This window comes from Nycticebus coucang, chromosome 1 (genome assembly GCF_027406575.1).
Source record: "Nycticebus coucang isolate mNycCou1 chromosome 1, mNycCou1.pri, whole genome shotgun sequence".
NCBI lineage: Eukaryota > Metazoa > Chordata > Mammalia > Primates > Lorisidae > Nycticebus > Nycticebus coucang.
This window is the reverse complement of record NC_069780.1, coordinates 111,420,349-111,443,371: the sequence shown is the minus strand read 5'-3', so window position 1 is coordinate 111,443,371 and position 23,023 is coordinate 111,420,349. Positions and strand designations below refer to the sequence as shown.

Here is a 23,023-nt window from a genome sequence, read left to right as displayed (position 1 = left end):
AAGAGCAAGAGCAAGACCCCCATCTCTCCTACAAATGAAAAACTGAGGCAAGAGCATGAGCAACAAAGTATGAGACTATGTTTAAAAAAAAAAGGTTTACTTAATAGAAATTTCAGGTTAAGGATTCGGTTAGGGAATGTCCTTATATCTCATTCAGATGGAATCTGTTCCTGAGATAGGCTTTTACTACCCTGTTTTCCCGAAAATAAGACATCCTCCGAAAATAAGACCTACTTATAGGAAAGATAAGACGTCCCCTGAAAATAAGACCTAGCACGTCTTTGGGAGCACACCTTAAAATAAGGCAGATTATTTTCGGGGAAACAGGGTAGGAGAAAATGACAGGGTTGCAAAGCTGTGCCCCTTCTCTTACCTCCAGCTGCACTGCCCACTTTCAAATACCATGGAGGGCGGCGCCTGTGGCTCAAAGGAGTAGGGCACCGGCCCCATATACCGGAGGTGGCGGGTTCAAACCCAGCCCCACCCAAAAACTGCAAAAAAAAGAAAAAAAAGTACAGGAGCAGAGGAGGAACAATCTTTTCCCCAAAAGGAACTTGGGTTTGCTTCAAATATATTCTGTCATGACTGACAAGCCAACTCACTGAGAATAATTTACCAGACACTATCTTGACTTCCATATTCAAGACTCTTTGGAATCACAAGTGTGGTGCCACTAAAATCATCACTTTGGGAAGAGAAGTCCCATCCTATATAAATAAGGAGGGCAGTGTGAGCTGGTGCAAAGCACAGGTGCTGGCGTCTGGCTTCCCGGGCTCTGCCATCTAGTAGCTGTGCAACGCACAAGTTTCTTCTCTCTGTCTCAGTTTACTCACCTGTGAAGTGGAGACAACAGGTGCTGAGGAAAAATGGGACAGTGCATGCAAAAAATCGGGTAACGAGTAGAAAACCCCTCCATAAATGCTAAGTATGATTGTTGCTCCTCCAGCAGACAGTGCCTCCAGAGGGCATGTCGTACACTAAGGTATGCCTCCTGGCCCACTTCCTGGAGTCACCAAGTAGTATCCCTGTCCCAGTGGACACTTGGTCATGGGGCTATTTTTTGCCTTTTAAAACAAAGTTAAGAGCTTTGAAATGATAAAGGAAAAACAAGGGGTGGCGCCTGTGGCTCAAAAGGGGTAGGGCACTGGCCCCATATGCTGGAGGTGGTGGGTTCAAACCTAGCCCCGGCCAAAAACTGCAAAAAAAAAAAAAAAAAAAAAAAGGAAAAACAGGTACCAGAATTGCAACGTTAACATTTTTATTGAACTGAAATTGGTGAACGTGGGCCACCACAGCTGAACTCATTGAGAACCAAACAGCCCCTATGACATTTTACCTTTGAGAGTTCTAAGATGATTTGGGTGGGACAGCTGAGAAACAGTATACATACATATAAAATATATATACATATACGTATTTTATATGTATATGTATATATATATTTTAACCCTTCAAAATAATTTGAAATGAGCTTCACAGCCTTGTTCAATTTTCAGGTTACAAATAATGTTAACATTGATAACATCTTTTGTGGCCATCATTTAGTAGTGTCCGTCAATATCTTTTCTCACAATCTTCCTCTCAAAGGGCAGGCTACAGTTTTTCCTCATCCAGTACACACAAGAAAAGATTTAGTAACACTTGGGTAAGTAATAAACTATAGAACTTGAGAAGTAGTAAAGGCATATACCAAGCATATGTGACTGGACACTCATATTGCTGGAAAGAGAAAGAACTGGTTCAAGAGTTTCAGCCGAAGTTCAGAAGCCAAGTGTGCAGGAATGGGAAGTGGAAGGCTCCCACACAGTGTCTGAACTGATGGGCCATTTGAGCATAAACCCCATGTCAGTGACTTGCTTCTAACAGGCAAGCATGCATTTGCTTTACATAACAAGGTCAAACACTTTAAGGGAAGAGAAAACCCCTACAAAGGTTATAAGATCAATGAGAAAGGAAAGAAAATATTGAATTTTCATAATTGTTGCATGGAATACAAACTGACCACACCGATTACTTTTGTGAGAGCAAGTATTAAAAATCCTTTACTACAGAGCTCAAAGTTAACTTTCCAGTGATCTCCCTTCCAAGTACTAACCAGGCCCGACCCTGCTTAGCTTCCGAGAACAGACGAGAACTTTCCAGTGTTCCAAAGGAAATAAATAAGGCAAGAGTTGAAATACCCACTTTTTAAAAAAGTACACATTGAGTTAATATTCTTTTAGTTTATTTTAAGTCAATAGCTCATTCAGTCTGGAGTTAAGGGTATCATTAAAAATCTTCAAAAGTCCTTCAAATTATTTTAGATGAAATGTGATGGAAAGAACAATACAACTCATTCTCTAATCTTGAAAATTTGTATACCTACCATTCTTCCAAAAACCAAAAAAAAAAAAAAAAAGAAAGATCCAAATAACCACCATTCCTACAGCAATCATTTGCAAGAATGTAAAAATCTTGCAGTAGGGGATGAAATATGATTATAAATATTTGAATGGGTTCATGTCCATCTTCAAAAAATATGCAACCTTGGGTAAAAGTAGATTCAGAGATTTATTAACTGTCAAACTTGCAACAGACAGATACACATTTTGTAAGATCTATCCAACATCTACAAAAAGATCTAAATTAAGGCTTTTACTGGTACATGGTCAAGTCTAAGGGAGTACATGGGTGGACTCCACTAAGCATCTGCAGCTTCCACTCCTACCCAACTCATCAACCAGAAGATGTGCTGATGTGGAGATGGGTTAACCACCTGGGAGGCTTGCTTATAAACAGGTTCAGACGTAACAGTTGGTAGTGAAACAACTGACCACCTCAGATCATGCAGCAGGTAAAGTGATTCATACCTGCTGATAGCAATGAGTTTAAAAAAAAAAAAAAGGCAACAGTTAACTTTCAATGTAAGATTTAAGATTTGGAGACTTAAAAGTTTAGAGTCATAGCTAAGGCAATAGTTCTCATACTTCAGTTTGTAAAGGTCACTGTAGGAAACCTGTGACATTCAGATACCTGGTGGGCCCCATCCAGAGTCTAATTTGAGTGATGCAAGTGGTCCAAAGCACCTTGCTTTTGAGAAACATTGCTCACAGCAAGCAGCAGTACCTAATCTTTGATTAAAAGGGCAAGATATGTAAGGAGTAAGTCATTACCTATAGAAATAACTCCTCAGGAGACTCTATCATAATAATATGAAGACCAAATTTAACCCCAGTTTCCTTTTCCTTGTTCAACTGAAAGGTTGAAAGAAATTAACATTTAATGACTGTACCAATTATGAGGTAAAGGGAAGAGCACCAGGGATCTCACTGATGAAATAAACAGAATTCCCTATGTGAGGTCCATGTGAGACAGAAATAAAATTTCTGCAGTAACCTTACACTGGTATGTACAATGTCGTAGTGCAAAAGGGTCTTGTCTCCTGTTTTGTATGATCTGCACACTTGTGTATACTTCTAATGTAGTATCTAATCTTTCCAGTTAATGTTTAAGAAAAACTTCTCGGAGAAAAGTTGATCGACACGCTCTCTCCTATTTTCTAGATATCAAAATTCTCTGGTTTACAGTGATACACAACAACACTATTTATTTATTTTTGTGGATGCTCAAGACAAATATCTTTATTAAAGACACGACCAAAATTTTGGCAAACATTTCAAAACAGATTTGTAAACATAATGCTTCCCTTTTCAACTGGCAGCACTTTGAAAAGACAATACAATAAGACAACACAACTTGAATCAACATTAGTTTAAGATCCTTGTCTTTTTGACCATATAACTTATGTTCCCACATGATAAAACAAATGATAGTGTAAATCAACGCCAACAGATAAACTCCATGAAATGAAAGTTTGTGCTGTTTGATGAATCACAGTATGTTATGTTAAATATATCCACTCTTCTTTATATTCCTGGTGCCCAGGAAGAAAAAAAAAAATCTTTAAATATACATCTCATGTAGGTAATAGCTTCTTTGCATATCTCTCTTCAAAAAATACTTTATAGCAGTATATAAATAGGTTACCTACACAATTAGTTTTATAATTTTGTCCCAAAACTATAGATCTGTTTCATTTTCATAAGATATTAATTTTTTCCCAACATTAATAAAGCTGACAAACAGTTGAAATGGAAATGCTTTTGTCTTCCACAAAAGTAGCAGTTTGACAGAAAAAAAAAAAACCCCTACAGTAACACTCGTCAGTTGTTTAACCTGAGCGTTTGGCCTACTGAGAGTAGCAGCTTTTTTTCCTTCACACACGCTCACATCCACACCACCTCTGCACGCAAACAGGCTGAGCACACTTTCAGACGCTGGTAGGCCACGGTATACTTCCCGTTACACTAATCAAGTGGGAAGCAGTGTAGCTAAGGATTAACCACACTATGTACATAACTAGCAAACACCTTAAGGCAACCATTGCAATGGGGGGTTAACTTGCAGGGTAGATTTAATGTTCTAGATCAAGCCAGTCTGTAAATACATATGTGTATGTAACTCTGTACACATATACATACTCAGATACCTTTTTGTTTTTTAACCCTCCAAGACAATGTTTTAATTTTTTTTTTGTATTTTGTGCAAATTTCTAAATATTCTACCATTTAAGGCAAAGAGTTCGCATTAAGAAAGGTCAGAAAAGAGGCTTATGTTTATCCAAAAGCATTTTGCCTTGCATGTTACTTTTTCTTAAACACACACAACTTTTAAGTGTGAACAATGGATCCCCAATATCTAAAAAATCATTTATAATGACAAACACAACTTTTTGAGGAAAAACAATTGATTTGAAGTATAGACATTGGATCCCACTACCTAAAAATTATTTTCTATTAACAAACACAAGTCTTGAGGGGGAGAAAAAGGACCAGAAAAAGCAGCTTTGAAATGCAGGGAAGCAAAGTAAAATGGAAAAGAAAAAAAAAGGAACTCAAGTTTACTAACACTGAAACTTTTAACAGGCAAAGTTTCATCTTTTTAGAATCTAGAATAACTCATTTGGAATTTTAAATAAATAAGCTTAAGTTTATTCACATCTTCTGGTTCCAGCAGAGCTCTAGTGCCACAACCCTGCTTGCTGTTGGTCAAATTCACCTATTAGTCTTTTGATGTGAGCCAGCTTGTTATGAAGATATTCGCATCTGTACTTTTCTTCGTGGTAATTGGGACTAGACTGCAGATGAAAAGAAAAAAACAACAACGAGGAATTAGGTTGCACAATTTATAACCCTTCTCAACAACAGGTCAGAAAACTGACAGTGATAATGTCTACCTGTTTGATCTTCTTATATTCTTGTAAGACTTCTTCATGAACATTCTACAAAATTAAAAATTAGAAATCAGAAGAGAACAACTTTTTGAGGGGGGCAAAACAAACAGCAAATATACATTCAGCAAGGGTGTAGGAAATACTGATGGTGGGAATGTAACTTAGAACAATCTTTTTATGGAAGGCAATTTGGCAATAGCTATCAAAGCAGCAAATGCAAAACTGACTTAGCAATTCTGCTTATCCTACAGATATACTTGCCCCTGAGTGAAATCAGCATACACAAGGTTATTTACTGCAGCACTGTTTGTGTAGCGAAAGACAGTAAACAAAGCCTACATTTCCATCAATCTATACAAAGGATTCAGAGAGACCACTAAAAAACGGGGAAGCACTTTATGTACTGATACAAAATAATTCTCTAAGATACATTATATTGTTTGGTGTAAAAAGAAAGTACAGAACAATATGGACAGTTTGATACTATGTATTTAAAAGGGAGAAACAGAATAGTATTATATCCTAAGAATTTAATTACTTTTAAGAGGCCCATTTCTTCCCCTTTTGATGAAGACAGGATAAACAACAACCTATCATTACCAATAATCATGCCTATTAGATTTGATGTAAGATGGTACGTATGTGAATTGACTTGTATAAATACAGACATGCACTTCATACCCAAGACATCACATGAGCACACTTCTGAAAGGTGTAGGGTACTGACAATTGCCTTGGGGGTCACTGGGGGGTCAGGTGGCAGCAAAACTGTATGCAGGCATGCATGTAAGCCATTTACAAATGCTTACTTACATTTACTCCTCACAAAATCCCCGTGATTCTCCCATCTTACAGATGGGGAATCTGAGGCAAAGTGGAATCAAGTAACCAAGGACCAAGCTTTTTTCATGTAAACCCTAAACCTCTGTGATTTTAAGCCCCCTTTACATCCTATGTCTACATCTTCCCTATTCTATCAGACTGGAGTTTCTTTAAAATCAAAATTCAAAACATTTTCCTTGAAAACAGCAGTTTTGGGGTACAGCACCAAAGTCTTAATCAAATATTTAAATGAACATCAAGATTCAACTTTTTCCTATCTAGTGTTTGGCATTTTTCTCAATATATTATTTTATAGTGGCACAACATTTTTTTCCACTGGTGGAAATACAGGCTTACTGTGTTAATCTACTTTCAAGAGCTATTTCAAATACTTAGTTTCCTTAAAGCAGTGAGGCTGGACTGCCCAGAGGACTTGCTCCAAAGGCCAGTGGGATGAGTGGTATTGGGTAGGGCAGGGAAAGAAAGAAGGCAAAATACAGAGGCAGAAACAAGTCAGTCCATCTAGGAGCAAATCCATGTACCTGATACTCTTTTGAACCCGGAGAAAGGCGCTTTCTCTGCGCATCGAGTTTGATGAATCTCCTAGCTACAGTCTCCATCCTGGCATGCAGAGCTCTGTACTCGTCATACTCAGCATTGAAGTCATCCTTGTAGTTCTGGCGTTGCTCATAGGAGACGATAGAGATATATTTTCTAACAAGAAAAAAAGAAAAAAGACAAATGTAGCATACTTACACCACAAACATGATTGCACAAATCTGAGATTTAAACCAAATATTTAGACATTTTTATTACTTAAGTTTTTAATTTTTATTATAAATACCTAATAGTTGTATATATTTAATGCTCTTAGTAAAAAACAACCCTAACATTTAAAACTTATATCCATGCACATATCACTAGTATTTAATGATGCTTTGCCCCTGGCTTGCTGCTAGGTCTCTCCTTCAAACACCACACCTTTCAGGTAAGGTCAGCTTAAGAGCTTCAATGAAGGAGAGTAAATGTGAATAAAATATGGTAGCAATGGAATTAAAGTGCAACTAGGGAAACTTTCTTTATCCAGAAGAGTTCTCTACTGCACTGATGGCAGAGGCCAGTCAGTCTGTTACATGGACGGGCAGCAGGAAGCCAGGAGGACATGTGCAGGCCCTCAGGTCTGACCTCGAAGAGCTCTCTGGGCTGCTCTTTATGAGAGGCTGACTTGGCCTTCAGGCGTGCTACCAGCAGAAATCTTCAACCAGGTGCCTCAGGCTTGCTCCCTCTATCCCCTTCCTCGTATTTATGATTTGAATTGTCTACCACTTTTGAAAATGAGAGATAGACCTAAAGGCATATTTCCCTAGTTCTTTTCTTTTCTTTCTTTTTTTTTTTAAATAATTTCTTTTTTATTTTTTTATGGTTTTTTTTTTTGGCCGGGGCTGGGTTTGAACCCACCACCTCCGGCATATGGGACCGGGGCCCTACTCCTTGAGCCACAGGTGCCGCCTCCCTAGTTCTTTTCAAACACTTAAAATGTCATACTGCATTGAACAGAATGCCAGCGTTGTACTGTTAGTCTAATTTACATTTAAAAAAAAATACCATGAATCTATATTTTACTTTAGAGTGTGAATACCCCTGAGGTCCTGGTAAGGGAAGGTCATTTGTCTAGAGTGTCAGTTTATTCAACGGTAAGTAAATTAAAATAGCATTTTAACATTAAAACAAACAGTATTATTGTTTGTGAATCCGGGAATTGTCTGCTTCTTTGCACTATGTGCTCCTGCCATAGACTCCAAAATCCCCTTGACTTTTTGTATTAAAAACTGAGATTTCAAAGCAATCTCAGGCAGGCGACAGGCGCTTCAGGCTGTTCCCTGGGGGTGTACTGATATACTCGAGTGTGCTAAAATCTTAGTGGTAAGCCCTCTCCAAATGGTTTTACATAATCTTGTCAGTTTTATTTAAATTGCTTTGTCACCGATGCCTAGTAGGGAATGTGAGAAAAGAGATGCAGTGAGCGAGCTTAGTGTCCTCATTAATATTTTTATTCATGCTGACTTATGGCAGGGCGGAGTTTAATTTTCTAAGTGTAACCGAGACAGTGACAGTATGCAGATGTACAGCTGCCCTCCTGGTGTCTCAGTTGTAAAAAGAATGCCAGTAGCTAGACTGTGAAGCTGTTCTTCCCAGACACGTACTGTCTTGATTGCACAACAGAAGGAGTCTGGGGGTCAAAAGAGGTCCCTGGGGATAAGCCTGGGTTAACAAAAGGGCTGTCCATACCAATCTTGAAACTCAGACTTTATCTATTACACACTTATCTCATATTCTCAAAATCACACCTTCAGTATTTTATGTAATAATTTCTTCAGGAAAAAATAACAAATTGGCCGACAATTGTATAGCTATTATATTAGAGGCTATTTGGTTCTACTGGCATTTTAACAAAAAGCATTTCACTATTTTTAACAAAAAATTGTTACAGTTCTTTACGGTTGGTTCTTGATGCAGTAATGGGAAAACAATTTAAGCCATTTGGATAACTCACACCTATAAATAACAAAATTGGTCTCACATAAAAATTAGAAATGCGGCAGTTAATTATGAAGTATTTGAATTCTCATCATTCTGATCATTCCTTTTGGTTTTCTCAAGAGGCAACTTAATTTCTGTATTTTTGGCAATTTTTCTGAAAATTCCTGCTTCCCACAATTTTTAGAAAATTTAAGTCTTAATTTTGGTTAAAAAATTGCTTTTGCTTAAATAAATCAAGCCAACAATGACTTTGCACTAGAAACAGGATAAACACACAGAGGCACTGAGGCAGACCCAGCAATCCCCCTAGATTACTAACCTAAAAAAACCCTTTTAAATATAGAAATTAACTTGGCAAATCACAGTAACAGCTTTGACTTCCTGGGGGAAAGTTTGGCATTATTCTTTAGTCTCACCACCTGATTTTGTCATATACATCAAGTATATGTAACTATATTATAAGAAAGAGAAATTCAAAATCTATCACAAAGTAGTGCCAGCACTATAACGGTGGTTGTCTTTTGAGGGGGGCGACTTCCAGAAGACTTTTAAGAAGTGTTTTGTAGCTGGAGGGGTGGACCCCTCAGCTGTGGAGCCAGTGGTAGTCCTGGCTGCCTGGCTGCCTGACAACTACCACGCTGATGCCAGCTACCTTTCAAGCCCTCCCCCCACCCCCCCAGCCCCCAACAGAACTCTACAATCATATGCATGTACGACCCTGGATGAAAGAGTACACAGCACGGTTTTCTGAGTTCCTGTTAGTTAAGAGATGATAACCAGCATATGCTTTCAGGCTGTATCCTTCCCCCAAAAGTATAGCTTTCACACTACCATTAAGAAGTGACATGTTTTAAATCTAAAAGGTCTCTACTCTGGGAATGAGCAGAGGTAAACAGTACTACTTAACTTTGTCTACCATGAGTTGCTACCAATAGGGGAAAACAAAGTTCCTATAGCCCAGCTTCCACTGTTCATTCTACATTCTCATTATTTTGCATATTGGATCATTTTCAAAACGATCTGCAGTCAGATCTGTCTGTTCCATCATTCTCAATTTTTCTAGGCTCTTGCAACTTAATTATTTTCTTTTTACAAAAGCCTTTTATTCTCTAAAAAAGCTAGAGTTATGTCTCTAAGTTGCAATTTCTGTGATAACCAGTTACAAAAATGTCCCCAGTTTAGTGTTTAGCAACTTGTTGTCATAACAAGAAAAACATTATAACCAGTGCTAAAGTAAATGATCCTATTTTACTGTTCTCTCCTCTGAAAATTAATTTGAAGGCAGAACTTCATTTAAATACAAAATCAATTTCTCTCTGCTTTGTATTACTAAGTGCAGGGGTCCAAACACTCTGTCAGTAAAAAATGTCCCCTTGAGGGGGCTACGGAGATAACTGTGCATTGATAGCCTGTCAGTCTTCAAGAGTCAGATCCTCGAAATCATGCATAATCAAATGCTTCCCTGGCCCTGGAACAAAGGACCGACTCCTCTAGACTCCAAGGCCTGAGTATGCAGCTCAGAGCAGGGGAGGCAGGACCTGCAAACACAGCAAGGATGGGCTTGGCAAGCCTCGGGAAAGGCTGAGAAATGGGGTGGCTCCAGGATGCTCTATCTGGAAGTTCTTACTGGTTTGTAAATTATGGGGAAAAAGTCCATAAACTTTCTAAAATTAAACAGCCCTCTCCATGGGCAGACATATGAACTTACATCAAATAATCTGGGAGTTGAATTGTTGACGGTTCCGTGGAGGCAATGCAACCCTCTTTAACTCCTGGGAAAGAAAATTCAAAGCGTTCATCACCCAGTAAGGTTATCAAATGCCTATAATTGTGAAATAGATTAGAAACATCTGGAACACTTTTCTTAAATTCTATTCTCCCATCTCAATAAGCAACAGTGAGTAAGGAATACAATTGCACATGAACAAAAGAGGCCCTATGACCAGCGCCAGCAGAACCAACGCCAGGCATTTAAAGCGCCTGCCTACTGCAGTGTCTGCACAATGAAGGAATTCCATCTTAACCCAAGGTCAGTCTTCTATTCTTTCAACAATAGTTGTGGCATCTGCCCAGCAATTCAAAGATTGTGGCGGCAGATGCAGCCAGACAATGGGAGATACAAATTTGACATCAACATCTACTTTTCATGAGATTCAAACAAGGGAAATCAGACAGTAAAATCAGGTAGCAGACTGCTGTGGTCACAGCATTTTCATTGCCTCTGTTTTCTGTATGCAGATGGTGGATGTGGGTAGGGAGTTTTCCCATTGGTTTAAGGTAATTTAAAATAAGGTATTATTGAATGTTGATTTATACTCTTCTAATTACTAGCTCTCATAATACTAAATAGATTTTATTTCTCCCTTGGGACAAAAAGAGTGCTAGTCACTTAGGCTATACTGTGAAAGGACGTAAATTCCTCAACATTCCATTTGCTTAAATGGACCATTCCAGAAGCTATGTTTAGACCTTTTAGTAGTGTAATTTTTTATCATTCACAGTAGAGTTAAGATGACAACTCAAACCCTAACCATATCTGCTGGGGAACATATAAACTTGAACATTTGCTAATTTGTCAGTTTACTGCTTTAAAGGACAAAGTACTCTAAACAAATGATATAGATTCTGTAGGCATTTGTTCACTGTGTGTGTTTCATGTAGCCTTCAGTAAGAGGACACTTTTACAACAGCCTGAGCTTAAAGGAAAAGGTGTCAAGTACAGGTCAACTGGCTTCCCCACTGCCACAGACACCAGATAGATGCCAAAAGATGCAGGGGAGGTAGGTTTGGAATAGTCTCAATTGGCTCTGAAAGGTACTATGCTCAGTAAAGTACTCAAAGAGATCAGACCAGGTCTGCTTTCCAGTCTCCTACTCTGAGAACCCTCAAATCTTTGCTGTTTGTCTCAACTGCTGCAACCCAGTCCTTCTGACACTAGCCTCTGACTCAGCACCACCATCTGAGGGAGGGAAGTCTGGAGAGTGGGGTGTACCCACTGGCTTATAAACTCCGAATATGGAATTTTACTTTTTCCTCCATGTCTTTTCCTGACTTGACAAATTCAACTATAAGAGGATTGAAGGGAAAAAGCTTACCCTACCTCTTTCTTGGGCCATTATATAGTATACTAATTGAAATACTTCAAAAGATACGCTGTGATATACAATACACCCAATCCAGGTGAATAAAGGCACTGTATCATATTATTCTACAACTCCTTCTTTAAAGTACCACTAAAAGAAAATAATTAGAGCTTCTCTCATATGGCAAAGCTGGGCAGTTAAATCTAAGGATTATAAACTCTCAATGTTATGGGCAAAATACATAAAGATAACACTCCTTAAAACTCTGTTCATTAAAGTTGTGTTTCTCTGGTGAATTTTGTCTTAATGATTCTGGCTTAAAAATCAGCAGCGACACAGAATGATGCGCCTGAATCTTCTATGAGGTGCTGGCATGTAAGACATCGAGTTTTAAAGAGAACTTAAAAAAAGAAAAAGAAAATCTGATTTTGTTGTTAGTTTTTAATGATTAGTACACCCCAGTAAGCAGTTTTTCTACTGATTAGCTTTTCCTTAGAAAGAAAGCATTATTTTAAGCTTCTTTAAGTGTCTATTTGGCTTTTAAGCTCCCTAAAGCCTGAAATGATTAATTTTATAAAATAATTGATACTAGTTCACTAAAATAGGACTCTCAAAATTGGAGGAAAAAACACACACAACAAAAATGAAAAAATTAAGATCTCTTAAGCTACTAACAGCTAATAGCCTTGCAAAAGACAGATTGCTTTTACTCCCAATGATGATGATGATGATGTTATGAGGATCTGCAAATGTACTTTTAGTTTGCCTGTTTTATAAAAAAATTGACATTTCCCCTGTGCTAATATTAATTAAAGTGGGGGTGACCCTGTTTCTTAGCAAAAGAAGGAAATGAACATTTTTACTGATAATTGTGTGCCTGGTTAATCAAGTTCAGCAACAGCATGTACTAGGTCATGCTGAGGTTGTACTGTACAGAGCATCATAACAGACGTGAAAAAAAGCATCAAAGTCCACCTTCTAAAAGGGAGTCACGGGAAGAACCTGTGGCTCAGTGGGTAGGGCGCCGGCCCCATATACCGTGGGTGGCACGTTCAAACCCGGCCCCAGCCAAACTGCAGTTAAAAAATAGCTGGATGTTCTGGCGGGTGCCTGTCGTCCCAGCTACTGGGGAGGCTAAGCCCAAGAGCTGGAGGTTGCTGTGAGCTGTGACACCACGGCAACAAAGTGAGACTCTAAAAAAAAAAACAAAACAAGGGAGTCTCTGGAGGATGACAGGGTGAATTTCAAATGCCATTTCTTTATTAATAAATACAGAAACCATGTTTAATAGCTAGCTAAAAAGAGACTGAAAATGACTGGTACAAAATGAGAAAAAAATTCCTCAAAAGCATAACCCTAAAACATTAAAAATCTTAAGTTATTAATAGTAATAAACTTAATTAAATGGAAGGACACTTGCTAAAAAAGCATTACTAATTATAGACCATATAATTGCAAACTCACAATAATACGCTCTCCCAGTTCATCTGACACATGTAGTTAGTTTACAAAGGTAAACTAACCTCCACTGGAATTCGGACTAGAGTCACTCAGCTTGGCAATTTCCTCTTCTCTCTTAAGGTCTTCCTCCTTTTCCTCGACAGTCTCAATGTCCTGATTTTTGATTTGGTCTCTTTCCTTGTGTTTTCTAGACTTCTTTTTAGATTTTTTGTGAGACATCAAATGGTTTTCTTCCATAGGCTTTGGACACTTTAGTAGATCTGACCCAGGGGGTAAGGTTTCTGGAGAAGTCCTAGAGGTATACTTGTCTTGCTGGTCCTCATAGATATTACCATTCTGACTAAAACTGTCGACAGGCAGGTCCTGAGTCCCCCGGCCTTCTGGAGTGCTAGGGGAATTGGAGTTAGAATTTACAATCTGGAGAGAATGTGAGACAGGCAGAAGGGTCGAAGGCAGCGGTGGAGGGGCAGGGATGGCGGCAGCTGCAGGGGGCAGTGGGAGGCCTGCAGTGGATTTTTCATTGGTGGGATTCAAATGACCATTTAGTGTTGGCGGTACCCTGTTCGTCAAGTGAGATATTCGGGCTTTTTTATTCATTAATGGATCAATAAAATCTGAATCCGAAAGACGTTTCTGAGGGAGGGAGAAAAAAAAAAAGAGTGAGTTTTCACTGAAGTTAAATAATTCAATACAGATATGAATGGCTAAACAGCAGAATAACCTCACTCCTACTACTATTACCAGGGTTGTGTTCACCTTTCTCTAGCTTAAGCTAAAATCCCAATAACTAATAACAAAAAACCCAAAGCAACAAAAAACAACAAAAACAGCCAAAAGTGAGGTAAATCTTCATGTCTAATGTCAAAAGGCAGAATCTGGCAAACATATGTTTCCTGGAGTGTTTACTCAATTCCTTCCAATCACACAGCCCCAGCCTAAGTTCCTAGAGCAGCGGTTCTCACCTGTGAGTCGCGACCCCTTTGTAATAATGAAAATACATCCTGAATATCAGATGGTTACGTTACGATTCATAACAGTAGCAAAGTTACAGTTATGAAGTAGCAATGAAAATAATTTTATGGTTGGGGGTCACAAGATGAGGAACTATATTAAAGTTAGGAGGCATAAGGAAGGTTGAGAACCACTGTCCAAGAGAGACTGCTGATTTCTGTGGATTACACCATTCAGGGGAGTATTAAACAAGGCAGCTGCTTTCCAGTGTTGGCCATGGTTGACTAGTTATGTGACATGAGAAGAGAAAGCAATTTGTTCCTTTGACTCTGTGAGAACTGACACAGCTAGGTAAAAGGTGGTAAGCTTCCACTTATTTTAATCTCTAATGTGCTAAATGCTCCAGTTGTGAATATTTTGGCTGTCATTTATCATTTCATCTGTCTTAGAGCAGAACAGTCAGCACTTTCAGGTAGTTTCTCTAAGTATCTCCATTACTGTTGCAATGCTATTTAACTGTTTTACCCTTACATGTCTCCTCATCAGATTGCAAGATAAGTGTTAATAACTGGTCCATTAAAATGATGTGTTAGTACTTTAAAGAAAATTATGCTAATACTAGCCCAATCCAGCAACAACGACAGCTGCTTATTAAATTAAAAGGGAAATTTAGACAGTTGAAAAGTGTAAAACATAAATTTATATTTATGTTTAAATGTAATGCTGTGGCTTATATTATTAGCTTGAAAGAAAACAATCAATGCATTACTTTATTCTGTTTTGAATTTAACACCATCTGTTTGGCACCCAGTATATAATTTGATCAGAATAGAAACAGTTTTGTAATCATTGGCATTAAAAGTGAGGCCTCCACACATGTACAAGTGAGGACAGAATTGCTTTACATTTTGCTTCCTCTCTGTCCTCACAGTAGGTTTCTAGCCTTTTCTCAGGACATAAGACTTTTGCTCAGGACATGTTTACTATTGTCCACACATCTATCTGCTTTTCCCTAATTCTTGGGAGTAGGGTACAGAGAAAGAGGGGACAGTGTGTCCGTGGCACTGGGGTTGAGACTATGTCCCAAAGTCCATCCAAAGCACTTGGGTCACTGAGAGGGTTTTGAGGCTTGGGCCAGTTCCAAGTAGGCTGGAACTCTGGAACTGCCCAGGACCTCCTTGCCTTTTTCCAGGATGAACTCATCTCTTGGGGGAAACTCTAAACTGGAGAGTAATCTGATTGGGAGTATTCTGACAAAGATCAAATTGAAAAAGCCTGTAAGAAAACATATGAAAATGCTATTGCTTTTCACTTATTTCTGCAAGAATATTTTTTCTGAAATGTGTTTCAGACAAAATTAAATATCTTCAGTTTTCCACATCATCTGAGAATTATAGGGCACTCGATATGTCTTCTAGTTCATGACCAAATTGAAAAGTAGAAAATCTACAATGAAATGTAAACTTAAAAAATGGAAGCAAGGTACACACTAAGTACGCTGACAAGCACTACAATGTAGTGGAGAGTGTGGTGGGCTGGGAGCTGAGGCCGAAACCCCAGGCCGAGTGGTGCAGCTTTGGACAGGCAAGCTTCTCTTATACACCAGAGGACCTGGCTAGCTGGCCCCATAGCTCTACCTCAGGTCTGTGATCCCACAGCTCCATGAAATACCTGAGGAGAAGATACTGCGTCTCTGCTAGAACACACTGGAGATTCTGAACGGCTAGTGCTGGTAGCATTCTGAGATGGATTTAGTTTTCTGTAAAGGACACATATGTGTTACGAGAGAGAATTTTAAAGTTTTCAGGATAGAAAGCTTACCCTTGATTCTCTTTCCAACTTTAATACTAAAATAACAATGATTGAAATAAATACTTATCTGCATCTTTTTTTTTTTTTGCAGTTTTTGGCTGGGGCTGGGCTTGAACCCGCCACCCCTGGTATATGGGGCTGGTGCCCTACTCCTTGAGCCACAGGCACCGCCCAATCTGCATCATTTTTAAAGGAAAAAGAAGAAAAAGGGAAGAAAAAAAAAAAGGCTCAGCATCAAGCCATAGATAATTTATAACGGCCACTGATAGATACTTGTATGGAAAATAAAATGAGAAAATGAGAAAAAAAAAAAGAAATGATAAATGTTTGAGGTCACAGATATCCCAATTACCTTGACTTGATCATGACACAGTATATGTATCAAAACATCACATGTACTCCATAATAATTATAATTTTTTTTAAAAAATGAAAAAAAAAAAAAAAGAAAGAAAAAAGGAAGAAAGCACTTACCTGGAGAGCACTGACTCCAATGATCGTCTGTCTATTTCATTGTACCCAGGCCAGTCCCTCTGAAGCTCTTTAAAAACGTAATCCTTCAAGGTATACGAGAGGTCCTTGGGATTTAGATTGGCTACCTGGTATGTGGTGTAAAAACAAAACATTAGATATTTTGCTAACCTAAAACAGGTGACTTTTAGGAACTGGCCCCAAAGGGATTGCTGGTTTTATACATGCCAGATCTCAGTAAAAGCCATTCAACTTCACTTTAGGAATTAAAGCTGTATACACATATGCCTGTTTTTTTCCCCTGAATGGCCATTGCAGTTTGTCATGTTTCTAATCAAATAATAAGCCCTCATTAAAAAAAAAAAATGGAGGAAGATAGTTTTAAAATCATTTTTTTTCTAGTCAAAGGAATCCAAAACACTTAGGAGTCCCTTCTTATCCTCAGGGTGTGGGGAGAGGAAGACATTCTAAGACCCCAGTGGATGTCTGACACCGTACTTAGTACCCAGCCCTACAGACACTACATTTCCTATATACACATACCTATGACAGTTTAATTTATAAATTAGGCAAAGTAAGAGATTAACAATAATAACTAATAAAAAAACAACAATTATAACAATGTGCCAGCATCAATACTTTTGTGCTTTGGGGCCATCATAAAGTAAAATAACAGTAATTTGAGCACAAGCACTGAGACCTAGTGTATCTGATAAGTGAGATGGCTGCTGAGTGACTAAGGGACAGGTGGTCCCACACAGCGTGGACACACCCGGCAGCAGGAGGAGTCACGTGCAGGGCAGGCAGGACAGAGGGGGGCAGTTTGAGATTTCATCGCAATACTCAGAACCATGTGCAATTTAAAACTTGGAAATGATTTATTTTTGAAATTTTCCTCTTAGTATTTTATTGGACAGTGATTGATTGACCTCAGGTAAATGCAACCTCAGAAAGTGGAACCCTGGATAGAAGGGGACTACTGTATTACCAATATCATTATTTATCTCTGCTCATTAACTTCTTTACTTTCCAGTCCCAATGAAAACCCTTTTATCACTTGCATTAAGCAGAAACCAAACAGAACCCAAATGCTGGTTTAAAACTTTCCTTTAGTCAGCAACAGAAATTGTTATCACAAACAGTACCAATTCTGAGAACCCTGTCATTTTTTTTGACAATCAAGCTTGCTCCCCATATATGCCAATTCTCCTGAAGAACCACTTATTTGAAGTCTTTGAAATTCCCCAAACTGATAAATGAAAACAAAAACCAAAATAATTCTCAAATGACTGTTATTCTCAGTATACTCCTCAAGTGCACAGGTGCATGTGCCCAACCAACAGCCATGTTCAAAGCTGGGAGAAAGGTGCTCTTGCCTGTCTTTTCCCACTGGAATGGTCTTTATAATAACCTGACTTCTTTCTGTGTCTTTTTAAAGTAGTATTAAATTTGATAGTTTATGCTTCCCTCACAGTTCAGCTGAGTAGAAAATAGTAGGCTTATCTTCAAATTTGTGAGTAAATTAAGACGATACAACATGATTTCTTGAAGTGGAAAAAAAGCAACAACCCTTCCATTTATGACCTCAGCACTACGCACTCCACACCCGCCCCTCAGCAATCCTGTCTTCAGCCTTCTGTGACAGGACATCCTGGTTCCCTCCTCTTAGGACCTGTTGCAAGTCTCCTTTGCTCGCTGCTCTATATGCTGGAGTGCTCAGGGCCTGTCTTCTGTCTAGTTTTCTTCAATCTCATTTCCTCCTAAGATGATTTCATTCAAGTCTATGGCGTCCAAGCTACTCATTCCTAATGTGTAACTCCAGCTCTGACTATCCTCTGAATGCCAGACCCTTATAACTAACTACCTGCTGACATCCATCTCTGTTTGGACATGTCTAACAGCATCTATTCAGACAGAATGCTGGTCCTTCTTCGCCCTTCATCCCTACTCCTTGTCTCTCCCTTTTAGTCAATGGCTCAATATCCATTCAGTTGCTCAGGCCACATACCTAGTCATGATCACAGATTACACTTTCTCCCTCACCTCTCTCTATACCCAATCCACTGGCCAGCCTTCCCACAAAATATATCCCTAATCTGACAGACCATCTCCACTGTCCATACCAGGTCAAACCACCAGCACTTGGTGCCTGGATTTCTGTAGTAGGCTCTTTTCTCTCTCCTTTACTCTGCCCCTCCACACCCCAATGACATTTCAAGTGATCTTATTAAAAGCATAATTATAGTATATCATTGCTAAAACTCTATAATCATTTTCCATCTCACTCAAAATAAAACCTAAGCTTCTTGCCCATGGCAACGCTCCTCTGATGTTCAACCTCTGCTTCACACAAACCTTCTCTTCCTCCAGGCTTCCAGAAATGCTGACTCATCTTCTTCTCTCTTCCTCATGTTTGACTAAAATGAGAAAGAGGTTTCCCATTTTCTCCACTCAAAGTAGCTGATCCCTCCCCCAGCTCCACTCAGTTCCCAACTCTATGTGAAACTGTCTCATGAATAAGCTCCATGAGGGCAGGGACTGTCTGTTGGGATCACTTTGGGATTCTAGCCCTTAGAACAGTGTCTGCTGCATTCTAGGTACTTAATAATTGAACTGAATGAAAGCATGTTGAGCTTGAGCCAAATATCCAAATGTTAAAATTGAGAAGGTTATTCAGCTTTATTTATCTATTTATTTATTTTTATTTATTTTTTTGCAGTTCTTGGCTGGCGCTGGGTTTGAACCCACCACCTCCGGCATATGGGGCTGGCACCCTACACCTTTGAGCCACAGGCACTGCCCTTATTTATTTATTTTTTAGAAATAGAGTCTCATTCTATCGCCCTTGGTAGAGTGCCGTGGCGTCACAGCTCACAGCAACCTCCAATTCCTGGGCTTAGGCGATTCTCTTGCCTCAGTCTCCTGGGTAGCTGGGATTACAGGCACCCACCAGAATGCCCAGCTATTTTTTTGTTGCAATTTGGTCAGGGCCGGGTTTGAACCTGCCACCCTCAGTATCTGGGGCCAGTGCCCTACCCACTGAGCCACAGGCACCACTCGTAATTCAGCTTTATTGAGTTATTTTTCTGATTTTTTAAATTTATTTTTTCAGGAAAATAGTCATTGTGAGAAAAAGAAATTTATTAATATACACTTGGTAGTATTAAACCAAATTTCCTTGTGGATGTTAAGCATTTTTAAATTTAAAACATTCTTTCAAATTTCATTGTGAGCCAACCACTTACTTTATTTTGAAAACCTACTACTTGGATGACTTAATGTCACAGGGTGCTGAGAACTACTGTGCAAATAACAGATCAACAAATAACTCCATTGGCATAAGCAAAACAGGATTTATTATTTTAGGTAACTTGTTTGGACCAGTTTGTCAGGGACAGAATAACCAATTTGGGGGTGATCTATGTATCTTGGTGTTCTTTTTCTTTTACCTTCAAGCCTAGTTTTGGTCAGTTTCATTGGAACACATTTTATTTTTCTTGTTAGTTGCTAGGAATGTTCAGAAAAGGGAATATAAAATTTGTTTAAGTCAAAGTTCTGAATATGCCTCTGCTATATTCTTTGGGAGGATTAAATTAACACTGTGCTTGACCAATGGTACATGCTCAAAAAAAAAAAAAAAAAAAAAGAGGTAGATGTTATTGGGCTTTCTATCTATTTTTTCACTAGGCCAGAAGTTTCAGTCATATTACACACTTGAATCATGAGGACCTTATACCATATTGGTGCCTATGCCCTACCTTGGGTCTCCAAGACTTGGCTGTAGTTGGTTTAGGTTAGAATGTAGGCACTGGCATTTTAAAAAGCTCCTCAGCAGATTTTAGCATGCAGCCAGGATGAGATGATGCTCTGGGTTCCAGTGACCAGTACTAATGACCCCCATGTCTTACCTGCTCAGGGTTGACTGTCCTACATTCTCAGATATGTCTGTCTAAACACACACAGCACATGTCATCACACAGCTACCGCCATGCAACAACAGCAGGCCCGTGTGAACTGCCTTCCTCCCCTGACACAGAAGGTAACTCACAGCCTATCTGGAGATGGAGTTATCATTTTGTGATTCATAACCTATCTCTTCCCACTTTCTCCAAAACTGAAATATATACACTCACATCTGTATTCATTCTCTCATCTTGTCTTTTGAGCTCTTGAAACTGCTATGTACCATAAAGAATTTAAATTGTTTTCAAAAAGCGCTCAAAGGATGTAATAAAAATCCTTAAAACTGACCAAGATATCTTGAGGATTGGCTAACCCCAAACTAGACATGATGGTTGAAAAAACAGATTTGAAAGTGTTATTTCTTGAATAATAAATAAAAACCTATAGTTTTTTTAATGATAAAATTTAAGAATGACTCTGAAAATGTGTTGCTTTAAAAAAAAATAAAGAGACTACTATTTTTGGTGGAACTGAATGTGAACCAACACTTATGATCTGAAGTCAATATGAAAAATATAGGAAGCTAAAAAAAAGAAAAGAAAAAACATATAAGAATTTACAGTATGATAGATCACTGGCTTTAACAAAAATAATGGCCTGATTTTATATTTAAACTTGTGATTATAAGGTAAGTAACTGACCCCTTTACATAAGGGGTCCCCAACCTGAGGCCAGCAGGCTGCATTCAGATTTTTTGAGGGCTGTTTTGCTTATGTATGGTATCAGTTATTTTGAAAAGTATACACAGACCTTTTGTTTTCCTGCTCATCAGCTTGTATTAATGTTTGTGTATTTAATCTGAAGTAAATACACAATTCCTCCCCAAAACTCTTATTCTTCCAATGTGTGGCAGAAAAGAAAAAAGCCTGGACACCCTGCTTTACACTTTCACAGCCTTTAATGTAGACAAGTGACTGATCTTGGCATACCCAGTGGAAGAAAAAGGTAGAATAATATGGGCAGGACAAATTCCCAACTATTTATAATAGTAGGCAAAATATTTTGGCTTATATAAACCGAAGACCAGTAAATGCATTGTACAACTTCAACTATCCAGGGGTCGTCAAACTGCGGTCTGCGGGCCACATGAGGTGGTGTGATTGCATTTGTTCCCATTTTGTTTTTTTATTTCAAAATAAGATATGTGCATAGGAATTTGTTCAGTATTTTTTTTTTTTTTTTAAACTATAGTCTGGCCCTCTAATGGTCTGAGGGACAGTGAATTGGCCCCCTGCCTAAAAAGTTTGAGGACCCCTGATAAACCAATGAAAATTAAGGTAGCAGGTCAGGTGATTCAAAACTACAAACAGACAACCAACACTTCTTGCCTGGAATTTCAGGGTAAAATCTGATTTGTCCTAAATAAAGACAATGCTCATGTTTCAACTAGTTTTTAATTAAATTTTTAAAATGAGATGATTTAACTTAATAGACAGGAGTTATACTACATGCCACTAATCAAACTGGTTCTGAAATTTCCCCATCCCAACAATAATGAATAACGACATGAGCCTTTTAAAATGGATTTTTTAAAGAGAAAGTAAGCAGAAGGACTATTCTCCCTCTGTCCTCACCTGTTGCAGAATTGCTCCCAGGGAGTTCTTGTCTTTTTGACTGACACCATCCTTTTGGAGTCGAGCAAGCAGCTCAGGTTTCTTGTAAGCCTTCAGGGCCAGTAAATGAATCACCCTGTCCCTATATGGTCGCTGAGAGACACTGCTGCTGCTGTGTGTCTTTCGGATTGTGTTGGCAGGGTTCATGGGGGTTGACCTTTTCCTCTCAGGTACTGCATCTGAGACAGCTTGAGGTACTTTCCGAATTTGCACTCTTTTCCCTAAAGTCCAGTGGAAAGGACATTGTTACATGTTTGCAAGTTAGAATACAGGGAGCATCTTGGTTTCCAGAGCTAGGATTCAGGTACCTGCCATCTCTGGAGGGAATAATGGGCACTTTGTTTCAATCTTTAAAGAGATGTGCAAACAGAAAGCATTTTAATGGCTTAAAATATTAATAAAGAAATTTTTTTATAAAATGTTTTCTTTTTTTTTTTTTTTTTTGAATAAGTACTGTACATGCCATTCCTTTTTTTTTTTTGCAGTTTTTGGCCGGGGCTGGGTTTGAACCTGCCACCTCTGACATACGGGACCAGCGCCCTACCCCTTTGAGCCACAGGTGCTGCCTGTACATGCCATTCCTGAAAAGCAGGTAGGAAGGAACACAGTGAACACAGCAGATGTGAGAAACACCTGTCACTGAGAAGGTGCTCACTGAGAAGATAACTGTGGCTGAACTGAGGTGTCACCTTAATCATTTTAGATTCAGAAGCCACAAGGAGGGCTCAGCATCCACTAGTGATGGTCTTTTTCTACAGGTCATGACAAATCTTGAGAGTCAAAAAATAAAATGAACCAACCAAGCCCCTCAGAGAGCCTAGCAAACAGCTCTCCCCTCAGGGGAGACTAGAGAGGTAAGTAGGTTCCAGGGCGAACAGGGAGCAGTGCGGAGGAGGCCCTTACTCCACTACTGCGTGAGCCGGCTGTTCGCGCAGTCAACCCATTGCCTGTTCAGGCTGAACACTGACACCTGGCAAGTGGCTCCTTCTAGACCACGTCTCTATGGGCAGAAGTGACCTGGACACTGGTGTGCAG

The 23,023-nt window shown here is 38.9% G+C and overlaps 1 protein-coding gene across 1 annotated transcript in view; it reads right to left on the bottom strand.

The window, feature by feature from the left end:
• Nucleotides 1-3,587: 3,587 nt before the first annotated feature.
• Nucleotides 3,588-23,023, bottom strand: part of ELL2 (elongation factor for RNA polymerase II 2) — a 76,848-nt gene continuing 57,412 nt past the window's right edge. The window contains exons 5-12 of the mRNA XM_053586316.1: nucleotides 21,950-22,209; nucleotides 16,416-16,540; nucleotides 15,802-15,889; nucleotides 13,242-13,812; nucleotides 10,344-10,407; nucleotides 6,637-6,808; nucleotides 5,276-5,320; nucleotides 3,588-5,176 (exon numbers count right to left, since the gene is read on the bottom strand). Of these exons, the coding sequence (XP_053442291.1) occupies nucleotides 5,060-5,176; nucleotides 5,276-5,320; nucleotides 6,637-6,808; nucleotides 10,344-10,407; nucleotides 13,242-13,812; nucleotides 15,802-15,889; nucleotides 16,416-16,540; nucleotides 21,950-22,209 (1,442 nt within the window). The 3' untranslated portion in view covers nucleotides 3,588-5,059. The remainder of the gene's footprint in view (nucleotides 5,177-5,275; nucleotides 5,321-6,636; nucleotides 6,809-10,343; nucleotides 10,408-13,241; nucleotides 13,813-15,801; nucleotides 15,890-16,415; nucleotides 16,541-21,949; nucleotides 22,210-23,023) is intronic.